Source organism: Aotus nancymaae, unplaced genomic scaffold, assembly GCF_030222135.1.
Source record: "Aotus nancymaae isolate 86718 unplaced genomic scaffold, 86718_ANA_hifiasm-v0.15.2.pri h1tg000036l, whole genome shotgun sequence".
Taxonomy (NCBI): domain Eukaryota; kingdom Metazoa; phylum Chordata; class Mammalia; order Primates; family Aotidae; genus Aotus; species Aotus nancymaae.
Genome location: NW_026988450.1, coordinates 39,965,371 through 39,990,635, shown reverse-complemented (window position 1 = coordinate 39,990,635; position 25,265 = coordinate 39,965,371). Strand labels below are relative to the sequence as shown.

At 34.3% G+C, this 25,265-nt stretch overlaps 1 protein-coding gene across 4 annotated transcripts in view; it reads right to left on the bottom strand.

Moving 5' to 3' along the window:
* SLC26A7 (solute carrier family 26 member 7) overlaps positions 1–25,265 on the bottom strand; it is a 207,323-nt gene that overhangs the window by 5,907 nt on the left and 176,151 nt on the right. For all 4 annotated transcript variants that reach the window (XM_064384356.1, XM_012465103.2, XM_012465104.2 and 1 more), the window contains 2 exons: positions 24,737–24,785; positions 2,825–2,925 (listed from right to left, as the gene is read on the bottom strand). In XM_064384356.1, the coding sequence (XP_064240426.1) occupies positions 2,825–2,925; positions 24,737–24,785 (150 nt within the window). The remainder of the gene's footprint in view (positions 1–2,824; positions 2,926–24,736; positions 24,786–25,265) is intronic.

The following is a 25,265-nucleotide window of genomic DNA, read 5'->3' as shown; positions in this document are numbered from 1 at the left end:
AATGACATTTTTAAAATGAGAAAAAAATAATAGGAACTAGCATTATTGAGTTCTTAATAACTGCTAGACACTTTCTTAGGTGCTTTATATGCAATACTTCATTTTTAAGCTTCACAACAACTTGATGAAGTTGGTATTTCTACTTCCAGTTTACAGAAAAGCAAATAAATATTTAGGCCAAGATCACAGAACTAGTCTATGGATGATATTTGGATCCAGCCTTAGTCTATCTTTAAAGACTATGTTTTTAACATAGATCATACTGTTTCTGCAACCATAATAAAATAAAGAAAGCAGGAATAATAAGGACACTTAAAAGGGAAAACTGACACAAAACTGCTGGTTTTGTATATATAGATAAAAAACACCTGGCTAAGGGAATGTCATTTTATGCCACTTTAAAAATAAATTGCATCAGTTGACTGATCCTGTTGTTCCAGTGTATAGATCTTTAAAACCACTAAGATGAATGATAAAAAATAAGCCTTTTTTCAACCTGTCCAGCACCCAGATTGTTTGAATTTCTCTGAATTGTCAGCCATGGATCCTAAACCCAGTGGGAGTAGGTAACCATTTCTCCTTCTTTCTTTATTAACCCTAAGTCCTGTTTGTAATATCTAGAGAAGGAAGTTAATTAATTTCAGAAACCAATTTAAAATGCAGTTGAGCAAAAACCATACATACTGGTCTTTCCCAGTTAAAAAAAAACACACACACACAATCCTAGTCTAATGTTTCTCAGAATAGGATCCCTGAATCCCCTGCATCAGAATCACCTATGGGCATTTAAAATTAAGCTCCTAGATCAGAATCAGGACCCAGAAGACTGCATTTTCAATGAGTACCCAGAAGAGCCTTAAACACACAATTTTGAGAGACTCTTTTAGATTTTAGCAACACAGAGTAAATAAAAATGCCGAATACAAGAGGCCCTCCTGTGAAGAGGAACCACGTGTTTACAATTTAGGTTCAGTTGGAAGAAAATATGAAGTACTCAGGTTGAATCCTATGTCCAGTGTGCAAAGGTTTTATAGTGAATCACAAGAAAATAAAAACATATTACATACCGGAAAAGGGCGACTTGCTAAAAATAGCCACTATTTCAGGCCTCTGATACTTAAACTTCAATTGTTTTAAACAATTTATTTATTTTTGAAATATCTGCTAATTCTGAAACAAAATTGCTGCCTCATTTTTACAAAATAAACTGAGATCCAGACAAGTGAGATGATTTCCCCCACACCTCAGCTAGTATGATGCAGCTAGGACTGTGCTGAGATTTCCACATACTAAGCAATTCCCCTCCATACACTCCCACTCATATCTTCATAGGAGAGCAACGCTAATGTTGACCTTTGTACTATCTTGAGTTTGAAGGGCTGGACATTTCAAAGTAAATTTAAGATACAAATGAATAGAGACACAAGGTATGCCACACCACAAGAAAACAATCCAAATCTATAACATGAGACCTTTTTAAGGATACTGATCTCAACTTTTAAAAAAAGTCAATGTCTAGTTTCCACTTTCTGATCATGATGTGTAATGTAACTAATATAAGACTATCCCATCTCCACAAAGAAGTGCACAACTGGACAAAAATATACAAAAACCATGTTTAGACAATCAGCACCTGCCTGATTGTCTAAACACTGTTTCTCAGGAAACCCTGTGCTGTGTTTCCTGAGAAAGGGAGAAAAAATGGGGTGAGCCCTCTGATCGCGGCAGTCTGCCACAAAGCAGTTTCTGGGCCCTGGCATGACGATGGGGACCCAAGAAAAATGCAGCTTCCTTGAGCTGCACAGACAGAACCAGAGTTCAGGGAGAGATCAATGGGTGAGGAAACAGCTCTAGAAATTTCCAGAAGGTTTAAATTAAGTATTTGACTCAACGTCAAGCCACACAGGGAGGCTTTAGGTGGCCTGAGTAAGAAAACTTCTCAGAATTAAACACCTGAAGATGAGGTGAGCCAATTCAAATGCTCAGAAGTGGGCAGAGGACTGAGGAAACCCAGGAACAGATGCTGCCCCACCCTCAAGACATCCCAGCACCACCAACTCGGGGCATTGAGGGAGAGAACAAAAACAAATCAGAAAGGAGATGAATTCCCTCTTGACTTAGTATTTACTCCAAAAAAAAAAAGAAAAGAAAAGGAGGAGAAAAAAATCTTAGAAGTAGCTGAGTTTTCTGTGAATTGGCAAAATTAGGTATTCTTCCATCTGTGGAAATGGGGCTTGTAAGCTACGTCAATTTTAAAGCGATAGAGTTTTTTCTTTTTTTTTTTTTTTTCTTTTTGCATACCTGGATTACAGAGACCACATGGAAATCACAGGGCACTATTGCCTGAGAGAACAGAGAAAAGCCCCTGCATCGGGCACTGTGTGTGAGACCAGGAATGGTATTAGGCCAAACTGTACCCAACTGTGATATGAGACAAAATCTCCTGCCATCACCAAGGCACTTGCTTATGCAGCCTGTGCTCTAGAGGGGGCTTTTTCCTTTCTATAATCCTGGTAAATTGATGCCTAGGAGATCCTATGCTCCCTGTATCTCAAGTCTATGCTCTGTTCTCTCTGACTACCCCATGCAAATATCCTTATCCCTGACCCTAAAACATACATACAACTAGAAACTGAATAGGATCTCCTAGAAACAAATCTACAGTGGTGGGAGGCATAAAGTTCTGTGTACTTTGCAAATAATAGGGTGAGATGAGTATTGCAATAAGCAGGCTCGAGACTATGGAGTTGAGAGAGAAACTGGTGAAAGCTCCTGTTACTGAGCAGAAGGGAAGGACAGCTGTAAACACAAGCTCCGTAAATACCTCAACAAGCATGGAGACTCCAGAATAGTCAAAAAAGGTAAATCCACTGCAATCCAGGATTAAAGAATACTTCTCATTAGGGCAGGGCTGTAAAGCTTCTTCTGTAGGAGAAACAGAAACTTGAGTTAGGGAGAATTCTAAGAGATTTCTGCTTCTGATTTTTTGACTGGTGGGAGGGTAACAGTGACCTCATGTTTAACAACACTAATTCTGAACACATTTAATTTTTACACTTTTTAGTAAATCATTATTTCTGAACTCTCTTTGTATCACTTGAATGCAATTTCGGTGACTATGACATGACTCAAAGAAGAAGACAAAATAGGTTAATTACCAGTATGATTTCATACATGGACAAACTGAGGTTCAGCAAATTTAAATGCTTTTGAAAGGATATCTGGCAAGTTAGTACTAAACATAGACAAAAAGCGAAGTCTCTAGACATTCTGAATAGTATGTTTTCTACAATATCACACTGTATCCATGATAGGTATCCCCAGAGTAGAGCCCTGTTTTGTGGTGCTGGGAGCCTATACAATTTTGGAATCAAAACTTCAAAAAAAAAACTCCATTGCTAGGACTTGTCCCACAGCCTTGGAAGGGATCTGTATGAGGGACCCTGAAAATTAAGCTTCATTCGGTTCATAGTAAATCAGCCTCTGAATTTACGTGATGAAAACAAGATTTTACTTAGGACTTCATGACCTCTTTTTGATTGACATTCCTGGGGCCATGATTTCCTTAAATAATATGACCTGTTTCTTAACAGGGACAAACCACATTTGGTGTCCCTCTGAGCAGTGCAGACCACATATGCGGACTCCCCCACTACTGTAGGCAAAGTCCATCAAGTAAACTCAAATTCATTAATTATCATTACAGTCTCTGGAAAACTAAATTCTTAATATCAATAGTGTTGCCATTTAAAATGTTCAAGATTTTTCTGTATAGTGGCTACATAAAAGTGGGACTATGGTTGGTTCTCAATTTGGAAGAAAATAGGAGGGAAACCGCATTTTAAAAAGTCCTGCTGGGCTGGGCATGGTGGTCTATGCCTGTAATCCCAGCACTTCGGGAGGCCATGCCACAGATCACGAGGTCAGGAGATCGAGACCATCCTGGCTAACACGGTGAAACCCCAACTCTACTAAAAATACAAAAAATTAGCTGGGCATGGTGGAGTGAGCCTGTAGTCCCAGCTACTTGGGAGGCTGAGACAGGAGAATCACTTGAACCTGGGAGGCGGAGGTTGCAGTGAGCAGAGATCGCACCACTGCATTCCAACCTGGGTGACAGAGTGAGACTCCGTCTCAAAAAAAAAAAAAAATTCCTGCTTACAGATTAAAAAAAGAAACAGTAAAACAGAAAATAATAAACGAACACTGAAAATTTATATGTGACAGTAACTGTTAGGAAAAGGAGAAATGCTACAAAGTAATTTCTATGTATTTGAAAAGTAGTAGTCTGGTACAAGACTTGGTTTTCAGTTTCACCTTCAAATCTGTATTTATATTTATTAATCAAATAATATACTTTAATGAATAACAACCATGTTATGTTTGTATTATGTTCAAGGAGTGGATAATAACATTAAATAATCAATAATTTTAAGGAGTAATTTTTTTTAAGGAATGGATGATAACAAATGTGAGTGTGGTCTTACCGAGCTCATAATACTTTTGAGTGTCAAGGCTAGCACTGGTATATAAATGACATGATTAAAATGAAAAAATGAATTAAAATGTGAATTTACAAAAAAAAAGGGTAGTCTCTTTGGAGTAATCAGGGAAGGCTTCATGCAAAAAGCAGCCTTGCAGGATACATCAGATTCCAAAAAGGAGAAACAATGTAGATGTGTAAACATTCTAACCCTGTGGACAGCATTAATCAAACACTAACGACAGCTTAACATCTCAAAACTCCTGCTCCCATTCAACCATTTAATGAGAAGCAACTATATGCCAGCATAGTGCCTTCTGTTCCACTGTTTCTCCTAGGACAAGGGAGGCTGAGTGGTAGTGAACATTCAGATTATGTTTCCATAGGCCTAAAATGGAAAATTAGAACCTCAAGCAAAATTGAAAATAGCCACAACATATCTCATCCACTGACCCCTCAACTGTAATCATTATCATTCATTTACCAAATTAAACATAGGATTTACCTCTACTACTGCAGAGGCTTTTATTTATATTTTCAGGTATACTATGCCCTGGCTTATTATCAAAGATAGGAAAGTATTAAGATTGCAGGAAAAAGAAAATACTCTAAGCAAAGAATATTGGTTCTAATCAACAGTGTAATGTCGACTGGTCATAAATACATTTTTGGAAACATTCTATTAAATTTTCACAGTATAAAAATCTCTAATAATTAAATATTAGGTAAGCTTTCTGAGAAAACATAAAAGATTTATGTAATATACATAGGTAAAAATATATATAACGGAGTTAGATGTTTTCTTACAAAGTAAGATTTAAAAATTAGTAAGACTGATCATGTTTACAATGTATATTGGAGATTAATATTTGAAGATTTCTTATGACAATTTTTTTAAACTTTCTTTTAAGAAAACAACATTTATATGGTTTCTTTCAAGTCAGTAATGGTTTGGGTCCAAATGATGCCAGTTCTTGAAAGTCAATCATGTATATATATTCAGTGCTTAATGACAGCATGTTGGTAGCTTAAAATCAGTCACAGGAGAAATATTTACACCATGGAAATTGGCAAATTCTACAAATCAGAACTTCTCCACAATCCCACCTTACATCCCCACTCCAAGAATCATTTGTTATTCACCAGCATATCACTGCTTAAAGGTGGGTACTCTTATTAAATATAAAGAAAATCATCAGTAAGTTTTAAAAATGCAGTGGCTTTGATTAAATGAATGACTTAAACCACTGATATATTTGACAATACATCTTTTATTTTTAAATTATACTTTAAGTTCTGGGGTACATGTGCAGATTGTGCAGGTTTGTTAAACATAGGTATACGTGTGCCATGGTGTGTTTGGCTGCATCCATCACCCCATCATCTACATTAGGTATTTCTCCTAATGCTATCCTTCCCCAATCCCCCCCACCCCTGCTATTCCTTCCCTAGCCCCCCATCCCCCAGGCCCCAATGTGTGATGTTCCCCTCCCTGTATCCGTGTGTTCACATTGTTCAGCATCCACTTATGAGTGAAAACATGCAGTGTTTGGTTTTCTGTTCTTGGGTCAGTTTGCTGAGAATGATGGTTTCCAGTTTCATCCATGTCCCTGCAAAGTACATGGACTCATCCTTTTTTATGGCTGCATGGTATTTCATGGTGTATATGTGCCACATTTTCTTTATCCAGTCTATAATTGATGGGCATTAGGGTTGGTTCCAAGTCTTTGCTCATGAGGCCTAACACCATAAAAACCCTAGAAGAAAACCTAGGCAAAATTATTCAGGACGTATACATGGGCAAGGACTTCCTGACTAAAACACCAAAAGCAATGGCTACAAAAGCCAAAATAGATAAATGGGATCTAATTAAACTTAAGAGCTTCTGCACAGCAAAAGAAACTATCAATAGAGTGAACCGGCAGCCAACAGAACAGGAAAACATTTTTGCAATCTGACAAAGGGCTACTATCCAGAATCTACAGAGAACTTAAGCAAATTTACAAGAAAAAAAAAAAAACATCAAAAAGTGGACAAAGGATATGAACAAACACTTTTCAAAAAAAGACATTTATGCAGCCAACAAACATATGAAAAAATGCTTATCATCGCTGGTCATTAGAGAAATGCAAATCAAAACCACATTGAGATATCACTTCACACCAGTTAGAATGGCAATCATTAAAAAATCAGGAGACAACAGATGCTGGAGAGAATGTGGAGAAATAGGAACACTTTTACACTGTTGGTGGGAGTGTAAATGAATTCAACCATTGTGGAAGACAGTGTGGTGATTCCTCAAGGATCTAGAAATAGAAATACCATTTGACCCAGCAATCCCACTACTGGGTATATACCCAAAGGACTATAAATCATTCTATTATAAAGACACATGCACACATGTTTATTGTGGCACTGTTGACAACACATCTTAAAATAACAATGACAGAATTTGATATCAAATTTTGTCCTTGTTAAAATCCACTTATACAGCATTGTTCTCACCAAATGATACCTCTTTTATAAATAGTACATATTTCAAAATAATCTGCAATCTAAAATTATTAGTTCAAAAATTTCCATAGAAAAAATTAGCTTTCATATTTAACCTAAAAATTAAGAATAGATTATGAATTTTTCTAAGATCTTTAAGCCTTATTGTTCATTTACTACCAAACATAATAGTAGTATCTATAAGACAGGCTTGCTAGAAAGAAAAACTGTAATCTGAAAGAATACTAGCAGTTGTTTTATTTGGAAAATATGTCAATGCATTGCTCTTCCTGGAAAATGCTTCATAAATTATTATCTATAACTGTCTGACATGAGTTCAATCATCCCTCTCCACAGTTAGGGCAAACATGGCTAAGGAATTTGGATACTTTTTGCCACTGAGGTCAGACAAGACCTTAAAATTTCCATCAACTCGGTGCTTTAGGAAGCCACTACTAGCTGATCAAAAACGTATTTGTCATTCTGAACTTAAAAAATATTACAGTGAAAACCAATCTATATATATGTTACTTAGAGCAATTGATAACTGCATTTAATTGACTAGAAAATGGTGATAAAAAGGTTTTTAAAATTCTTGAACAGGTTTTTTTCCTTTTCTATTCTGTTTCACCTATAAATTGTACTTGCCATTTTCTTTATTTTCTTGTAATTCTCTCATAATATACTTGATGATAGATTATTAACTCTGAAAGTGTCTAGGGCTTTATCAATAGTGATTTAAAAATGTCTCTTCCATTGTCTTGTTCATGCCTTTGTTCACGTCATCTTTTTTTTTTTTTTAATCCAACCTCCTTCTTTGCTATTCCTTCAATTGAAATATGTGTATTTTTCAGGCCATCCAAAAATAAAAATAAAATAAAGCAAAACAACAGACTCATGCCTTGTAGTTGTGGATAATAATTTAAGTAAGCTATGTTAAGAGAAGCAATTCATGATGTTCTAAATGAAAAGAGACTGTCTTCATGGTAAAGTTACCAATTCACTCGAATGAAAATTTAAATACAATGGACATTTCTAACATCTTTCCAAAAATAAGTGAAGTTTTCTCTTACGTAGTATCCTCTCAGTTCCGCCGTTGCACTAATTTTATGGCTATAACCTTGTGTTCTAAGCTTCTAAGTAAATCAACCAGAGCAATAAAAATCACATAATCCTAGAAAAGAGTAAAGTGAATGCACAGCTAATATCCTGCCTTAAGCAAAATGAGGTAAGCTTGGAGCATGTGCAAAGGAGACAACTAGTCTATACCCATGTGGAATGTGGTAAATGATAGGCTTTATCTACAAAACAACAACATTTCAGAAAGAAATTAACCATCAGGTGTGGGTGGGCAATTAACTCCAGACTGTGGAAGCCAGCTTTTTCCTGTGGAATATTCATTAACTTCTTTAATTAAAAAATATTCATAGTTGCATAATTTAAGAGTGCTTTTTATATACTTCAAAAGTTTCTTGACAGTCAGTAACTCATAATTTTTTAAAGAAATTATTTTCTGTTGATATCAATTAACTATTGAGAAGCAGATTTGCATCCCCAAATTCTCAAGAAAAAAAGAAGATAAGAAATATTTAAGACAAACTACAACATTACCTTTCTAAAACATGTGCACATATTACTGAACATTTCCTTCCTTCCTTCCTTCCTTCCTTCCCTCCCTCCTTCCCTCCTTCCTCCCTTCCTTCTTTTCCTTCCTTCCCTTCCTTCCTTTTCCCCTCCTTCCTTCTTTCCCTTCCTTCCTTCCTTCCTTCCCTCCCTCCCTTCTTCCCTCCTTCCTTCTTTCCCTTCCTTCCTTTCCTTCCCTTCCTTTTCCCCTCCTTCGTTCCTTCCTTCTATCCTTCCTTCCCTCCCTCCCTCCCTTCTTCCTTCCGTCTTTCTTTTCTCCCAGCAGTCAGCTAATATAGATGTATTGAGTGCCTACTCTAAGCACTGTCCTAGAAAATATAAGTACAACGATGAAGAAGGAAGACAGCAATCCCTGCCATCATCGGACTCACAATCAGGTAGGGAAACTAGTCAGTTGAACTAGTAATTTGAAGTGTGATGAGGGCTAGAGAAGATGTGCAGAAAATGCTATGGAGGTGCAAGAGACCTCGTGTGGTGGACAGAATAATCCCCCTTAAAGATGTACACATTTTAATTTCCAGAAACTGAATATGTTGCATTACAAGGCAAAAGGGACTTTGTAACAGATTTGATTAATTTAAGGATGTTCAGATTGGCAGGTTATCCTAGATTTCTCAGGTAGGCCCAGTGTCATGCAATGAAACAGGAAGTTTGAAGTCAGAAAAGATTGGTGACAGAAGAGACCACATCGCTTCTAAGATTTGAAGATGAGAGAGGAGACATTTGAAGATGTCACACTGGCAGCTTGCAAATGGAGGACAGGGCCATGACCCAAGGAATATAGATGGCCTCCGAAAGTTGGAAAGGGCAGGAAAATTAACTCTCCTCTAGAGCCTCTATAAGGAATGCAGCCCTGCCAAAATTTGACTGTATGTCCAAACTCATTTCAGTGACTTCTATCCTCTAAAACCATAAAATGACAAATTTGTGCTATTTAAGCCACTAAATTTGTGGCAATTTATTACAGCACCAATAGGAAACTAATATATCTGCATCCTTTATTTGGGAAATGAGTAATAAGGGTGGGAACTGGTTTAGATTTCAAGGTCGGTGATGACAGAATTCATGACTACTTTCTTCATCCTTGACCATCCAGCACTCATTGTTGTGCCCAGGATTAATTAGATGTTCAATCTGTATAGGAAAGATTAACTGAGTGAACAAGAACATGAATTAATGCAGGAGTGAATGGAAGAATGTGATGTGTGAGCTGAGACTTGAAGAATGATTAGAAGTTAAGTAGATGAGTAGGTGGTTGAGGTAGACTCAGCAAGTCATAATGCTAAGAGAGCCCTTAACAGGGTGCCTCTTGGTATTGGCATAAACTGACTAAAATGTTTTGGAGACTCAAACTACTAAAAGTGGTAATGAAAGATTTCTCTAAAAATTGAGCAATTTTTATTTTTACTAAGAGAAATATCATGATTTCCATCTTATAACTGATGTAACCCTGCTTCATATATTTTGATTATTCTATCATGCTCAACTACAAATCTTTTCCTTCTGAAACAATTTTTAGGGGAGAGAGCTATTTTTAATTCTCTTCATTCTTGCTCATTCCCTTACACAGTTTATGTCTTTTCTTATTTTAATCACTTGCAGATCTTTTCTGTAGTCCCCAAAACCCACAGGATGCCTTCTGGATGACCTCACTTAAGTTTACCATTGTCCTACCCAAACTCACTTTTCCTTTTAGCTGTTCACCTGACCTCCCTATTATTCCCAGTTTGAGAGTTTCAACCCTTCAGAATCATCATTTGCATTGTTCTCTTCCTTACTCCAACTCCCAAAAAGTTCGAGCTGGTGTTCATTACACTGCTGAAATCCCTTTTGAGTCCTTCCTCTCCATCTTCACGATGACCAAAGAAGAGAAAGATAGAGCCTTCACCTTGTCTTCTCTAGATTATTATCACCCTACCATTCTTGCTTGCCTCCCTGCAGGCTGCATTTAGACCAGACCTCTTGAATCTGAACCTTAAGTACCCTTTCATGTATGCAGCCTACTTTCAACAGAGACTTAGGTCCTGCCTCTGCCCCTAACTAGCTGCACGATCCAGAGCAAGTGAAGTCTCCCCTATGGGCCTCATCTTCATCAGTAAAATGAAGAGTGTTCTGGCAATTATTTTAAAATTAAGAGTAGAACATTTGCCTATTACCTATTGTAGTTATTGAGAAGAAGGTCCTGTGAGATGTTATACAAATATTTTGTTCATTGGACAATGAAGGATAATACAATGGAAATTAAAAATGCATTATTTACCTTAAAAATCTAGTTAGGGGGAAAATATGCATAAATAAAATGACTCTATAGCCATATAAGCAATATGTGATTGATTAAAGCATGTGGTATTTTTTCTGTTTCACTGTTACTCTGAACTCCACTTTATAGGTGAAGATACTGAATCCCAAACTGCATTTGACGAACATTCCTCTGCATGGATCTAGTTGACTTTTTTCTACCTAACAAGATCGAAACGAAGTGTGTCCCTTCAATATATTTTACTTCTCAGTTAAACCTCAAAAACATGTAAGATTTGGATTGGACGAAAAGGAAGATGGTTCTAGTTATGAGAATCCAAATAAAGGCATAGACCCAGAGATTATTAAGTTAGATACTGGAGCCATAAATGGATTTGTCTGGCTGGGATGGAGGGCTTGTATAATGTGTGGTAAGAAGGAAAGCAATTTGAAAGGATAAGGAAGCATTTTATGTGCCACGCTAGGGAGTAGGTACTTGACCCTCAGAAGGAAACTATTATAATTTATTAAGAACAGGAGGTATTTTTTAAAGTAGAGGTGATTTAACATTAATCTGTCATTACGTCACAAAATGAAATAAAGCTGGAATGGCAATTAGATCGCAGCTACATGTCAACTCCATTTGTAGTAACTTCTTACAACATTATGCTGAGAAGATTCAGAGGCTACTTGGGCTCATAGGATAAAACGCCCTGATCTATTATTCCATCTGGCATGCGCACACATACTGGTTATTTTCTATCTATAGAATAAAACAAAGGCTATCTCATAGCAGAAAATAAAAACAAATGAAAATAATACTAATTCATTTCTAACATAATTAAGGACAGAATCAGTCACAGAGGTGAAAATGTAAAGATAATGAAACGAAGTTATAGGTTTTAGGGATTAAATTAAGATGTGAAATAAAAAATAAACACTGTACACATAACCTCCGCATTTAAAGCATAGGGAAGTAGAGCAGGGCACTACTTGAACAAGAGAGAGATAAGAGGACTGAGGAAACTTTGGAGGGGAGAAAAGAGGATGTCAGAAGAAGTGTTCTGATCCACTTTGTCTCTCAACTATAGAAGGGCCACTGGGTGCCAAAGAGTTTCACGAGGACCCAGCAAAGGTGATCATGCCAATCAGCTATGGTCTGTGCAAAGTGGCCTTGGTCAGGATGCAGAAGTAAGAAACTCCCTTAATTTTTCACTTCAGAAAGAGAGTAAGGCACTCAAGAGGTTAAATAAGTATTATTCTAGTACTACATTAAGTGTTCTCCGAGAGCACAAGGCAGGTCAAAGTAAATAACCACAATAAACTAGGAAAGACCAGAAAAGCTGACATCTGAGATGTATCCATGTTGATGTGGGTCCATGCAGTTGATTCATATGTTCATATCCTATTTTATTATGTTGTATATTTATTTACAACATATTATATGCTGTAATTCAATTGATATTCTAAGAGGTATTTTATTCTTTTATAAAAACATTCTACATATTACTTGTCCATTGCATTGCTAATAGGTGTTTTGCTTATTTCGAGTTTTGGGGGATTAATAAACAATTCTATGAAAAATTTTATATGCTTTTCAAGAAACAAATATTAGAGATTTTTTTAACTTTATAAAGTTAAAAAAACTTCTATTGTCTTTAGAAGTTCCAAAATTAATATAATTCAGTTTTTTCATTCATCTAAGTTTATATGAAATGAAATTAGAACCTTACAATATGTTTTCGTGTCTTGCTTTCTTTCCCAACATTGTTTATAAGATGTACAAAATTTTCATTATTATGTAAGTATAACATATAACAAATATATTAAGTAAAAACCCAATTGCATAAATATGTCACAATTTATATGTACCTGATACTTTAGTTGCAGACCTGAGCTATTTCCAGGTTTGGATAGTTACAAACAATATTTTTGTGAATATTCTTGTTTGTGTACTTTGCTGCACATAAACTATCATTTCTTCAGATGTACAACTAGGAACAGAATTGCTGATCATAGGATATGTGTATCTTCAACTATAAGACATTGCCAAACTGTTTCCCAAGGTGAATACACAGATGATGATCTGAAAATGCAAAATCTGAAATGCTCCAAAATCAAAATTTTTCTGGATGTCAACATGATATCATAAGTTACCTTGAACACATCTTTTTACTATATTAATGGTATGTCATAATTTTTACTGTTCAGTACTTATATGTAGATAAATGTAAGAAAATGACTGCTTATTGGTAGCATATAAATTCAGTCAGGAATGATGGTAATGCCAAACAACAGGAGATCATTGTCCACAAGTGTAGCTGAGATAGTGACACATTTGCTTTCCAATGGTTCAATGTACATAAACTTTGTTTCATGCACAAAAATATTTAAAATAGTATATAAAATTACCTTCAGACTATGTGTATAGTGTATAATATAAAATATAAATGAATTTTGAGTTTAGAGTTGGGTCTCATTCCCAAGATACCTTATAATGCATAAATAAATATTCCAAAATCCAAAGAAATTCAAAATCTGAAACACTTCTGGTTAAATATTTCAGGTAAGTGATACTCAACTTGTAAGAGTTTATACTACCACCAACATTGTAGGAGACTACTTGTTGCCCTATATCCTCACCAATCCTTGGTATTGTCAGATTTTTCCATTCTGACCAATATCATAAAATAGTATTATTTAATTTGCATTTCCCCAATAATATTGTGAATAACAATAGTGAAGTCAAGCATATTATTATATGTATGTATATTGGTAACTTAAAAATGTCCCTTTTCATGAAATGCTTGTTCATGTCTTTTGCTCATTTTTCTACTGGGTTGTCTGCCTTTTTGTTTTCTTTTTCTTTCTTTCTTTCTTTCTCCCTCCGCTCCCCTCCCCTCCCTTCCCCTCCCCTCCCTCACCTCCCTTCCCTTCCCTTCCCCTCCCTTCTCCTCCCTTCCCCTCCCTTCTCCTCCCTTCCCCTTCCCTTCCCCCTCCCTTACCCCTCCCTTTCTCTTCCCTTCTCCTTCCCTTCCCCTTCCCTTCCCTTCCCTTCCTTCTTTTCTTCTTTTTTGATGGAGTCTTGCTCTGTCACCAGGCTGGAGTGCAGTGGTGTGATCTCGCTCACTGCAACCTCCATCTCCTGGGTTCAAGAGATTCTCCTGCCTCAGCCTCCTGAGTAGCTGGACTACAGGCAAGCACTACCACACTCAGCTAATTTTTGTATTTTTAGTAGAGACAGAGTTTCACCATGTTGGCCAGGATGGTCTTGATCTCTTGACCTCATGATCCACCTGTCTCTGCTTCCCAAAGTGCTGGGATACAGGTGTGAGCCACTGTGTCTGGCCTGCCTGTCTGTTTTTACTCACTGATTTGTAGCAGAAAGCAGTTTATAAGTTACATCTATCTTCTTCCACTCTGACTTATCTTTTCAGGTTTTATATGGTGCCTTCTGGTAAACAAAAGTTCTTAAAAATAATACAGTGAAGTTTAATAATCATTTTCCTTATGCTTAATGCTTTATATTTCTTGTTTTAATAAAATTTACTTATTCCAAGGTCTTTTAAGATATTTTCCTATATGCTCTTCTAAGTTTACATCTTGCCCACTATATTGAGATTGATCTATCTCATACATATGTGTGGGTATGGTGTGGATTAGGGGCCTAATTTCATTCATTATAGATACCTAGTTGTCTCTGCATCATTTATTAACAAGACTATCCTTTCCCATTGCTCTACAGTGTCACTTTTGTCATAAATAAAACAACAATACATGTGAGGGTTTTTCCTCCTCTGAGCTCTCTACTCTGTCATATTGACCTATTTATTTCTGATCCAATACTACACTGTGGTGATTATTAGAGCTTTATAATACATCTTGATGCCAAGAGAACATACCTTTCATTTGTTTATATTTTTCAAGTGTCTTGACTATTCTTGGCTATTTGCATTTTTATTTAAAAATTTAAATAAGCTTGTAAAAAGCCATTAAAATATTCTATTGTAACTTTACTTAATATTAAATCTAAATCTAAATCTATATATTAATTTCAGAAATTATGCTTTTTGATATCAAGTATTCTAATCAACAGATATTGCATTTCCTTCTGTTTATTTATAAATATTTACTTGCTCCAGGTATTTTTAACGTCTCATAATAGAGTTGTACACCTTCATCTGGTGTAGGTCTATACATTTTTATTTAAATTCACTTCTAAAATTTGATTCTTTTAAAGATACTGTAAATGGTAGCTTTCATGTATTTTGTCTTTGATGCTAGTATACTGAAACTAATTGATTTTATATTGTTTATGAATTACAGAAAACTTTTTACCTCTCATTAATTCAAATATAGTGTATTATTTTTATATTTTACATATACAATTATTTCATGCATGAATGATATGAGTTTTTCTCTTTTCTTTTTATAAAAATTGTTACATGTTTTAATGTTCTTGCTTTACTACACTGGCTAGAACTGCTAATACAATGCTAAATAACACTGATGATAGTAGATACGCTAAATCTATTGCTAAGAGTTTTTATTATGCACATATTTGAATTTGGTTATGCAGGCTTTACCACATTTTAAGAGTTTGTCAAGTGAATGTTTCTTTAATCTGGGCATGATGCATTTTATGTATTATATATATACACACATATGTAAATATATACTTATATAAATACGTACATACAGAAGATAAAAATTAGCCAATCATTTTATTTTCTCCTTCTGATCATGTCAAATACAGGTATCAAGATTATGCCAGGCTTATAACATTACTTGTGTGAATTTACTCCTTCGTTTTCTAGATTAAAATTATGTTCCCTTTGGTAGAATTCACTGGTGAAGACATGGAATATTCTTTGTGGGGAGATTTTGGATTAATGATTTAATTTCTTTAATGGATGTAAAAAAATTATAGTGTGTTTTTATTTTTGAGTCAATTTTGTAATAATATACGTTACTAGGAATTTGTTAATATCAGCTAAAATTTATTTTGATATCAAGACACCAATAATACTCTCATCTTTTATACATCCATAGGATTTGTAGTTATATTCCTTTTTGTTCCTAATATTGTTACTTGTACTTTATCTTTCTTTTCATAGTCTTGCTAATATTTAATGATTTTATTGTTCTTTACAAAGAACCATTTTGAACTCTGTTGATCCTCTTGTTTGTTTTCTATTTTATTAATTTCAATTCCTATATTTATTATTTTATCCTTTCTACTTTCATATGGTTCATTTCGCATTAGTTAACTTCTTGATATAGACTGTTAAGTCATTAATTTTCAGTCTTTTTTTCTAATATTGTATATGTAGTTCAGTGTGAAAATTTTGTTCAAGTACTACTTTATCTGTATCTCATAAGTTTTGATAAGCACCACTTTTATTATAATTTAATTAATTTTTAATTCTGAATGATTTCTTCTTTGAATAACAGGTCATTGCAAAGACTATTTCTTAACTTCCAAATATACGACAGATTTTGGGTTATATTTTTGCTGTAAATTTCTTTCTGTTAAATATTTCCAACTTAATTGAATTTTTGACAGAAACCGGCCTGTATAAGTTTCATTATTTGAAATGTGTCAAAACTTGCATTATGACCCAGTGTATGGTCATCAAAGAGACAGTAACACTCAGGGTTCTCCTAGCTGGTGTCTGAGAGAGAACACAACAGCCCAAGCTTAGTGTCCAACTAGATCTTCAGCCAAAAATGATAATCCTAATTAAGTTCTTCAGAATATTTCCTTGTTTTCCAGACCTTTAGCAAGATGCTTCTAAATCATTCTCACATTTATTACAACATATATATAGCTAATATAATTTATAATCATATATTATAATCATGTTTATAATCGTAATTATATATTTATATATGCTTTATACAAATATACAATTATATAATTATATAATTATATTGTATATTTATATATTACATATTATTTATATATTATTATATATTATATAATTGTAACATAACTACATAAGGTATTAATAACATAAATTTTAATATATAAATATATAAATAATATCTATATATTAGTTATATATCTCTATATATCTATATATGATTTATATATGTAATCTATAATATATAATAATATATATTATATATAATATAATATTAATACTGTATAGTCTATATTATATAATAATTATATATAAATATATGTAATAATTATAAAATATATAAATGTAAATATAATTAATTATAAATACAATTAACTATAATTGTATAGAAATATAAAAATAATCGATATATTTACATATTAATAATATTAATTATATATCATATACTTATATATTAATTATTATCAATGTGATGTGGTGGCAATCACTGAAGGGGGCAGCACCAGCAGCCAGGAACAAACATGGAGAGGTAAGCATCTCCCACTCTCTTCATCCACTACTGCGAATTCAGAAGAGGTTTTCCCTGCTGGGGACTGGTATATGTGAAGAAAAGCACTTGGAGAAAGTGCTTTTCATGGCAGCTCCACCACTATTGAAAGTGAGCCCACCCTGCTTGGGATTGCACAATGGGCAGGGACCAACTTCTCCTTCCTATACAGAGCAGCAGCAGCCCTGCAGTGGAGGGCATAAGCTGCAGAGTTGTCTGCTCTGGACTGGGAAAGGTGGCTTTGCCCTTAGTTGGCTTTGGTGGGAGTGGACAAAGGGCTTTATTCACAGTCTGCAGCCACTCTGCAGCCATGAGCCAAAGGACAAACTCTCTATAAACTGAAGGTTATGAGCCCTGAGGCAGTGGTGTGATAGGGAAGTGAATTCCATTCCTGCCAGCTCAGCATGAGGATCTGGTCTTCTCCTTACTGCCCCTTCCCTGGAGACCTACTCACAGTGCAACATGATCTCCCCTTGCCAACCTCCTGTGAGAACAAGTGCTTCCACTCCTCAGCCTCCTGGAGAGTGAGCCAGCTCTTACTTTTAAATACCACCCATTGGACTGAAGCCTGAACTGCCCCACAAAATAAAATCCTGCTGCTAGAAGGACATAGTGCTAGTGCAGGAGAAAAGCTATTTGAGATCTCTGCACCCTCAGCCCTGCAGAAGATAGTATTTTGGCTCTTACATTCAATATATCAGTACAATAGGCAGCATCTGAGAAAGCCACTGCACAAAAGCCCTATCCACAACCAAGGAATTCATGCGGAACCTTGCCCTGAAAGCAGCCAGAAATGAAGTCAAAGGATCGTAAAAAACATACACTGCAGTATACCCTCAAGGGAAAAAAGAATACAAAATTTAAAAGTCCCATCCAAATTACAGAAAATTCAAAAATAAGCAACAGCTCCTTCAGATGAGAAGGAATCAGTGAAAGAACTACTGCAATACAAAATGACAGTGTCTTGACACCTCCGAAGGATCAAACTAGCTCTCTAGCAATTGATCCTAACAAACAAACAACAACAACAAAAAAGTCAAAATAGAAATGACAGATAAGGAATTCAAAATGTGGATTGCAAAGAAACCCAGTGAGATTCAGGAGTCCAGGAGAAAGTTGAAAACCAACACAAAGAAACCAGAAAATAATTTAGGACATGAATGATAGCTATATTTTTTATAAAAGCCAAATAGAACACCTAGAATTAAACCACGCACTAAAGGAATTTCAAAACACAGTTGAAAGCTTTAATAATATACTTGAAAAAAACAGAATAAATAATTTTAAACCTTGAAGACTAGTCTTTCAAATTAACCTAGACCAAAAAAAAAAAGAAAAAGGTATTTTAAAAATCAAACAAAGCATTCAAGAAATTTGAAATTATATACAATTAAACCTGTAACTTATAGGCATTCCTGAGACAAAAGAAGAAAAAGTAAGCAACTTGAAAAACATATTTTAGTGAATAATTCAGAGAAATGTTTCTCATCTTGCAGGTGTGGTAATCATCCAGATACAAGAAATTCAGAAAACACATGTGAGATACTGTGGAAGAAGACATCACCGAAGCAGAGTCATCAGACTACTCCAGGCCAACATGAAAAAAAAAAAAAAACTTAAAGGCAGCTAGAGAAAAGGGCTAAATTATCTATAAAGGAAATCCCATTACACTAACAGTAGACTTCTCAGCAGGAATATTATGAGGCAATGGAGATTGGGGGCCTATATTTAACCTTCTTGAAAAAAATGCCAGCCAAGAATTTTATATTCTGTCAAATTAAGCTTCATAAAAGAAGGAGAAATAGTCTTTCTCAGACAAGGAAATGCTAAGGACCACCGACCAGCCCTATGAGAAATGTTCAAAAGAGTTCTAAATATGAAAATGAAAGGACAATACTTGCTACCATGAAAGCATACTCTGCACAATGTTCACAGGTTTTATAAAGCAATTACACATTTGAGACTACAAAGCAACTAGGTAACAACACTATGACAGGAACAAAACCTCACATATCAATATTAACCTCGAATATAAAAGGCCTAAATGCTCCACTTAAAAGATATAGCTTGGCAAAATGGACTTTTTTTAAAGACCCAACCATCTGCTGCCTCCATAGACTCATTTTATATATAATGACACTCACAGACACAAAGTAAGGGGGTGGAGAAAGATCTATCTCACAACTGGAAAACATAAAAGAACAGGAGTTTCTATTCTTGTATCAAATAAAACAGACTTTAAACCAACAATGGCAAAAAAAAAAAAAAAAGACAAAGAAGGGTCTTAAATAATAATAAAGGTTTCAATTCAACAAGATTTAACTATCCCTAAATATATATGCATCCAACACTGAAGCACCCATATTTATAAAATGAATAATACCAGAGCTAAGAAAAGGGACAGGTGGCCAAATTATAATAGTAGGGGACTTCCAACATCCCGCTGACAGCACTAGAAAGATCACTGAGGCAGAAAACTTAAAAAGGAACTCTGGATTTAAATTGGATTCTTGACTGGAATGACCTAATAGATAGCTACAGAACATTTCACATAACAAACACAGAATATACATTTCTTCTCATCTGCAAATGGAACATTCTTTAAAATTTTCCACATACTTGATCATAAAGCAAATCTAAATAAATTCAAAAAATTCAAATCATATCAAGCATCTTTTTGGAACACAGTGGTATAAAAGTATAAATCAATACAAAAAGGAACTCTCAAAATCACACAAGTAAATGGAAACTAAACAACTTGCTCCAGAATGGCTCTTGAGTCAAAAATAAAATTAAGGTAGAATTCAAAAGTATTTTTGAAACAAATCAATATAATGATACAATATACCAAAACCTCTAAGATAGAGCAAAAAACAGTGTTAAGAGAAAAGTTTATAGTATTGTCTATATCAAAAAGATAGGAAGATCTCAGATTAACAACCTAACCTCATACCTAAAGGAACTAGACAAATAAGAACAAATAAACCCAAAGCTAGCCAAAAGAAAGAAATAACAAAAATAAGAGTATAACTAAATGAAATTGAGACTCCCCCACCCACAACAAAAAACATACCAAGGACAAATGAAAAATTTGGTTCTTTGAAAAGCTAAACAAAATTGATAGACTACTAGCTAGATTAACCAATAGAAAAAAAAAGGGGGGACGGTTCAAATAAGCACAATGAGAAATGGTAAAGGTGACATCATAACTGACAGCACAGAAATTCAAAAGATCCTCAGAGACTACTATGGCCATCTCTATCCACATAAACTAGTAAACAAAGAGGAAATGGATAAATTCCAGGAAACATACAACGTCCCAAGATTGAACCAGGAAGACATTGAAATCCTAATCAGACCAATGATGAGTTATGAGATTTATTCAGTAATAAAAAAATCTACCAACCAAAAAGAAGTCCAGGACCAAATGGATTCACAGATGAATTCCATGAGACATACAATGAAGAGCTGGTACCAAGCTCATCAAAACTATTTTAAAAAATTGAGGAGGATAGAGTCCTCTCCAACACATTCTTTGAAACCAATGTCATCCTGATGCCAAAATCTGGTAAGGACACAACAAAAAAATAGTACTGAAGGCCAATATCCCTGATGAACAAAGGCAAAAAATTCTCAACAAAATGCTAGCAAAGTGAATGCAGCAGCACATCAAAAACAAAAATTCATTATGATCAAGTGGGTTTCATTCCAGCAACACAAGGATGGGTCATCATTTGTAAATCAATAAATGTGGTTCACCATATAAACAGAATTAAAAACAAAAACCATATGATATCAATAAATTTAGACAAAGTATTCAATAAAATGCAACATGCTTTCATGATACAAATCCTCAACAAATTAGGTATCAAAGGAACATACATGAAAATAATAAGAGCAGTCTATGGCAAAGCCACCTCCAGAATCATACTGAATGGGCAAAGACTGATAGTATTCCCCTTAAGAATTTGAACAAGACAAGGATGCCTACTCTCACCATTCCTATTCAATATAGTACCGGAAGTACTAACCAGGGAAATCAGATATGAGAAAGAAATAAAAAATATCCAAATAGGAAAAGAAGTCAAACTGTCTCTCTTCACAAATGAAATATTTCTATACCTAGAAAATGCTAAAGACTCTGCCAAAAGTTTTCTGAAACTAATGAATGTCTCAGTAAAGTTTCAGGATACAAAATTAATGCACAAAATCTGTTGCATTTATGTACACCAACAAAGCTGAAGCTGAGAGACCAAATCAAGAACTCAATCTCCTTTACAACTGCCACAGAAAAAATAAAATACCTAGAAGTACATTTAATCAAGGAAGTGAAAGACCTTTACAAGTAGAACTACAAAACACTGACGAAATAAATTACAGATGCCACAACCAAATAGAGAAACAACCCATTGTCATGGAAATGAAGAGTCAATGTCATTAAAATGACTACCACCCAAAACAATCTACAGATCCAAAGCAATTCCTAACACATTACATTATTTTTCACAGAAATATAAAAAAATAATTCAAAAATTCATATGAAACCAAAATAGAGCTGAAGTAGGTGAAGTAATCCTAAAGGAAAAAGAATAAAGCTGGAAGCATCACATTATCCAACTTCAAACTATACTACAAGGCTATAACAACCAAAAATGCATAGTCCCGGTACATAAACAGATACATAGATCAATGGAACAGAATAGATAATCCAGAAATAAATCTACATTTCTACAGCCAATTGATCTTCAACAATATCAACAAAAATTCAAAATGGAGAAAGGACTTCTTATTCAAAGATGGTGCTGGGAAAACTGGCTAGCCATATGCAGATGAATGAAACTGGACCCCTTCTTTCACCATATACAAAAATTAACTCAAGATGGTTAACGACTTAAATGTAAGACCTAAAGCTATAAAAATTCTATCAGAAAACTGAGGAATAATTCTTGTGGACATTGGTATAAGCAAAAAATTTATGACTATGATCTCAAAAGCAAATGCAACAAAAACAAAAGTAGACAAATGAGGCTTAGACTAGAGGCCTTCTACACAGCAAAAGAAAAAACCAACAGATTAAACAGACAATCTAGAGAATGAGAAAAGATATGTTCAAACTGTGCATCCAATAAAGGACTAATATTTGGAAGCTATAAGGAATTTGAACTCATCAATGAAAAAAAGAAAATATCCAGTTAAAAAGTGAGCAAAGGACATGAACAAAGAAGACACACATATGACCAACAGACATACAAAAAAAAAATGTTCAACATTACTAATCATCAGAGAAATGCAAATCAAAATCAAATGAGATACCATCTCAGACCAGTCAGAAAGGCTATTATTAGAAAGTCAAAAACTAACAGATGTTGGTAAGTATATGGAGAAAAGGAAATGCTTACACTGTGTGTGGGGGAATGTAAATTAGTTCAAACCCTGCCTTCCACCATGGAAAACAGTACAGAGATTTCTCAAAGAACTAAAGATAGAACTACTATTCAACCTAGCAATCCCACTACTGGGTATCTACCCAAAGGAAAATAAATCATTTTATCAAATAAATCTCTTACAGTCTTATGTTTATCACAGTACTATTCACAATTGAAAAGTCATAGAATAAACCTAAGTGGACTGGATAAAGAAAATGTAATATATATACAATATAGAATATTAGCCACAGAAAAGAATGAAATTTTGTCTTTTGCAGAAACATGGTTGGAGCTGGAAGTTATCTAAAGCAAATTAATTCAGAAATAGAAAACCAAATATCACATGTTCTCATTTATAAGTGGGAGCTAAGCAATAAGTACACGTGGACATAAAAATGGAAATAATAGACACCGGGAATTCCAAAAGTGGGGAGGACAGAAGACGAGGAGAAAGTTGAAAAACTACCTATTGAGTCCTATGTTCACTATTTGGGTGACAGAGTCACTGGAAGCCCGTAGCCCACTATTACTCAATATACCAATGTAATAAACTTGCACATGTCCTCCCTGAATCTATAATCAAATAAAAATTATTTAAAGTAAATTTTAAAACTTGATTCATAATTGACTTCCCCTTCTTAATAAGAAAATGAGAAGTTTTAAAAAAATCTAGATTTCACCTGAATTCTCAGCATCGACCTATTTCTTCAAACTTGTGACCTAATAACAGAAAAATGTATAGTACTGTTTCATTCTTTTAAAAATCATGTTAATTCTTTAACTTCATGCTAAAAAGAACTTACTTAGTTTGAAGCATACATTTAAAGTAATAGATGTCATTCCATTAGTAACACTTTTTAAAAAATCTAATACATTTGTAAGTAAAATTATTTCCAAAAATCCAAAATAAAAAGTAATATATATAAGTACTTCTCAAAGATTTCCAATAAAAAGTCCTTTTTTTCTGCCTACTTAGAAGAAATTAGATAAGCAAATATTGTATGATGCAAGAAAAGAGAATTCTGTATAACCATTTAAATTAAACAAAAGTCACAATGATGAATAATTTAACTACACTGATGCTTTAATCTTAGTAAATATCAAATTAAAAGATAAATATACAAATATGTTTTAATTCAACTTTTTTATCATTTAGTTATAATATCACAATGCTTTTCATTCATATTTTCTTTTGTATCTTTTAGTTTTCTCTATACTGAGACAATGATCACATCAGTTCATGAGTTTGCAAGAAAGATAATTAAACTTCTAGAGAATATTGATCTGGTAATTTAACAAGCATCCAGTATCAAAATATTTGTTTCTGTCACCTGATTTTTCAGGTAAATATGAACATGTAATAGCTTTAAGTTGCTGGTTTGTTTTTGGTGAAAATCCAAAATGTATTCAAAGATATATTTTATGATAAATCCTGATCCATATTAAAACTACACTAATGCCAGGAATTTCAATTTGTGGTTCAAACATTTAAGTAAATGAAAAGAAGGAGAGGAAAGAGGAGAGAAAAGGTAAAGAAGTGGGAGCAGAGGAAAAGGAGAGAGGAGAGAAGAAGAAAAAAAGAAATGGGAGGAGGAGATTGAAGACAGAATAAGGAACAGGAAGGAATAAAGAGTAAAATGAAAAAAAAAGAAAGAGAAAGGAGAAGGAAAAATAGAAAAAATAAGGAGGAAAGAAGAGGAGAAAGAGAAAGAAGAGGAGGAGTGAAGGGGAGAAGGAGAAGAGACAAGGAAGAGAGAAAAGTGGAGAGGAGGAGGGAGAAAGAAAGAGTAGAGGAGGGAGAAGGAGCCAAATGACTAAATCTGCAAATAAAAGTATTAGTGCTTATTTGGTAACATAAGCTTAAACTAAAACCAGTAGAAGGGAGGAGGAGAGTGGAGCCAAGAGGAAAATTAGGAGAAAAGAGGAAGAAGAACAGAGGAGGGAGGCATATGAGGAGGAGAAGGGGAAGAAGATTTTATTATCTGGCCTATATTCAATTCAAACACTTAGATTTTCTTTTTCCTTCATGCTAACTCACCATTGCAGTTGCCATTGGATAGGGAATTGAGCAAGGTGTTTTGTTCACACTAAAATGAAAACAAATGCAAAGAATAAAAATGTTATAAAGTTTTACTTTGGCCTGAAAAAAATCATATCATTCTTTTATTTACAAAGAATAACAAAATACTAGACTCCAAAATTATTTTTCACTAGCCTTCTTTTCAGAATAATGTATACAACAAACTTTGAAATAATAAAATAATTAATTCTAAGTATATAGCAATTCAGTGAATAATTTATGTCATCAGTCAGACTGTCTTCTTTAGAATATTTTCTGCAAGATGAATTTGTTTTGATTTGGGATTAGAAATTAAACATTTAAACATTCTTAAGTAGCATATGCAATCAGAAATCACCTTTATTAACATAGCATTTTCAGAGGGAGAGCCACTGATCATATATTTCATGTTACTACTACATGAAAATATTGGATAATATCCTACAGTTAATCTTGTCTGACAATAATTGATGCCTCTAATGAGATCATGTGCTATCTACTTCTCAAA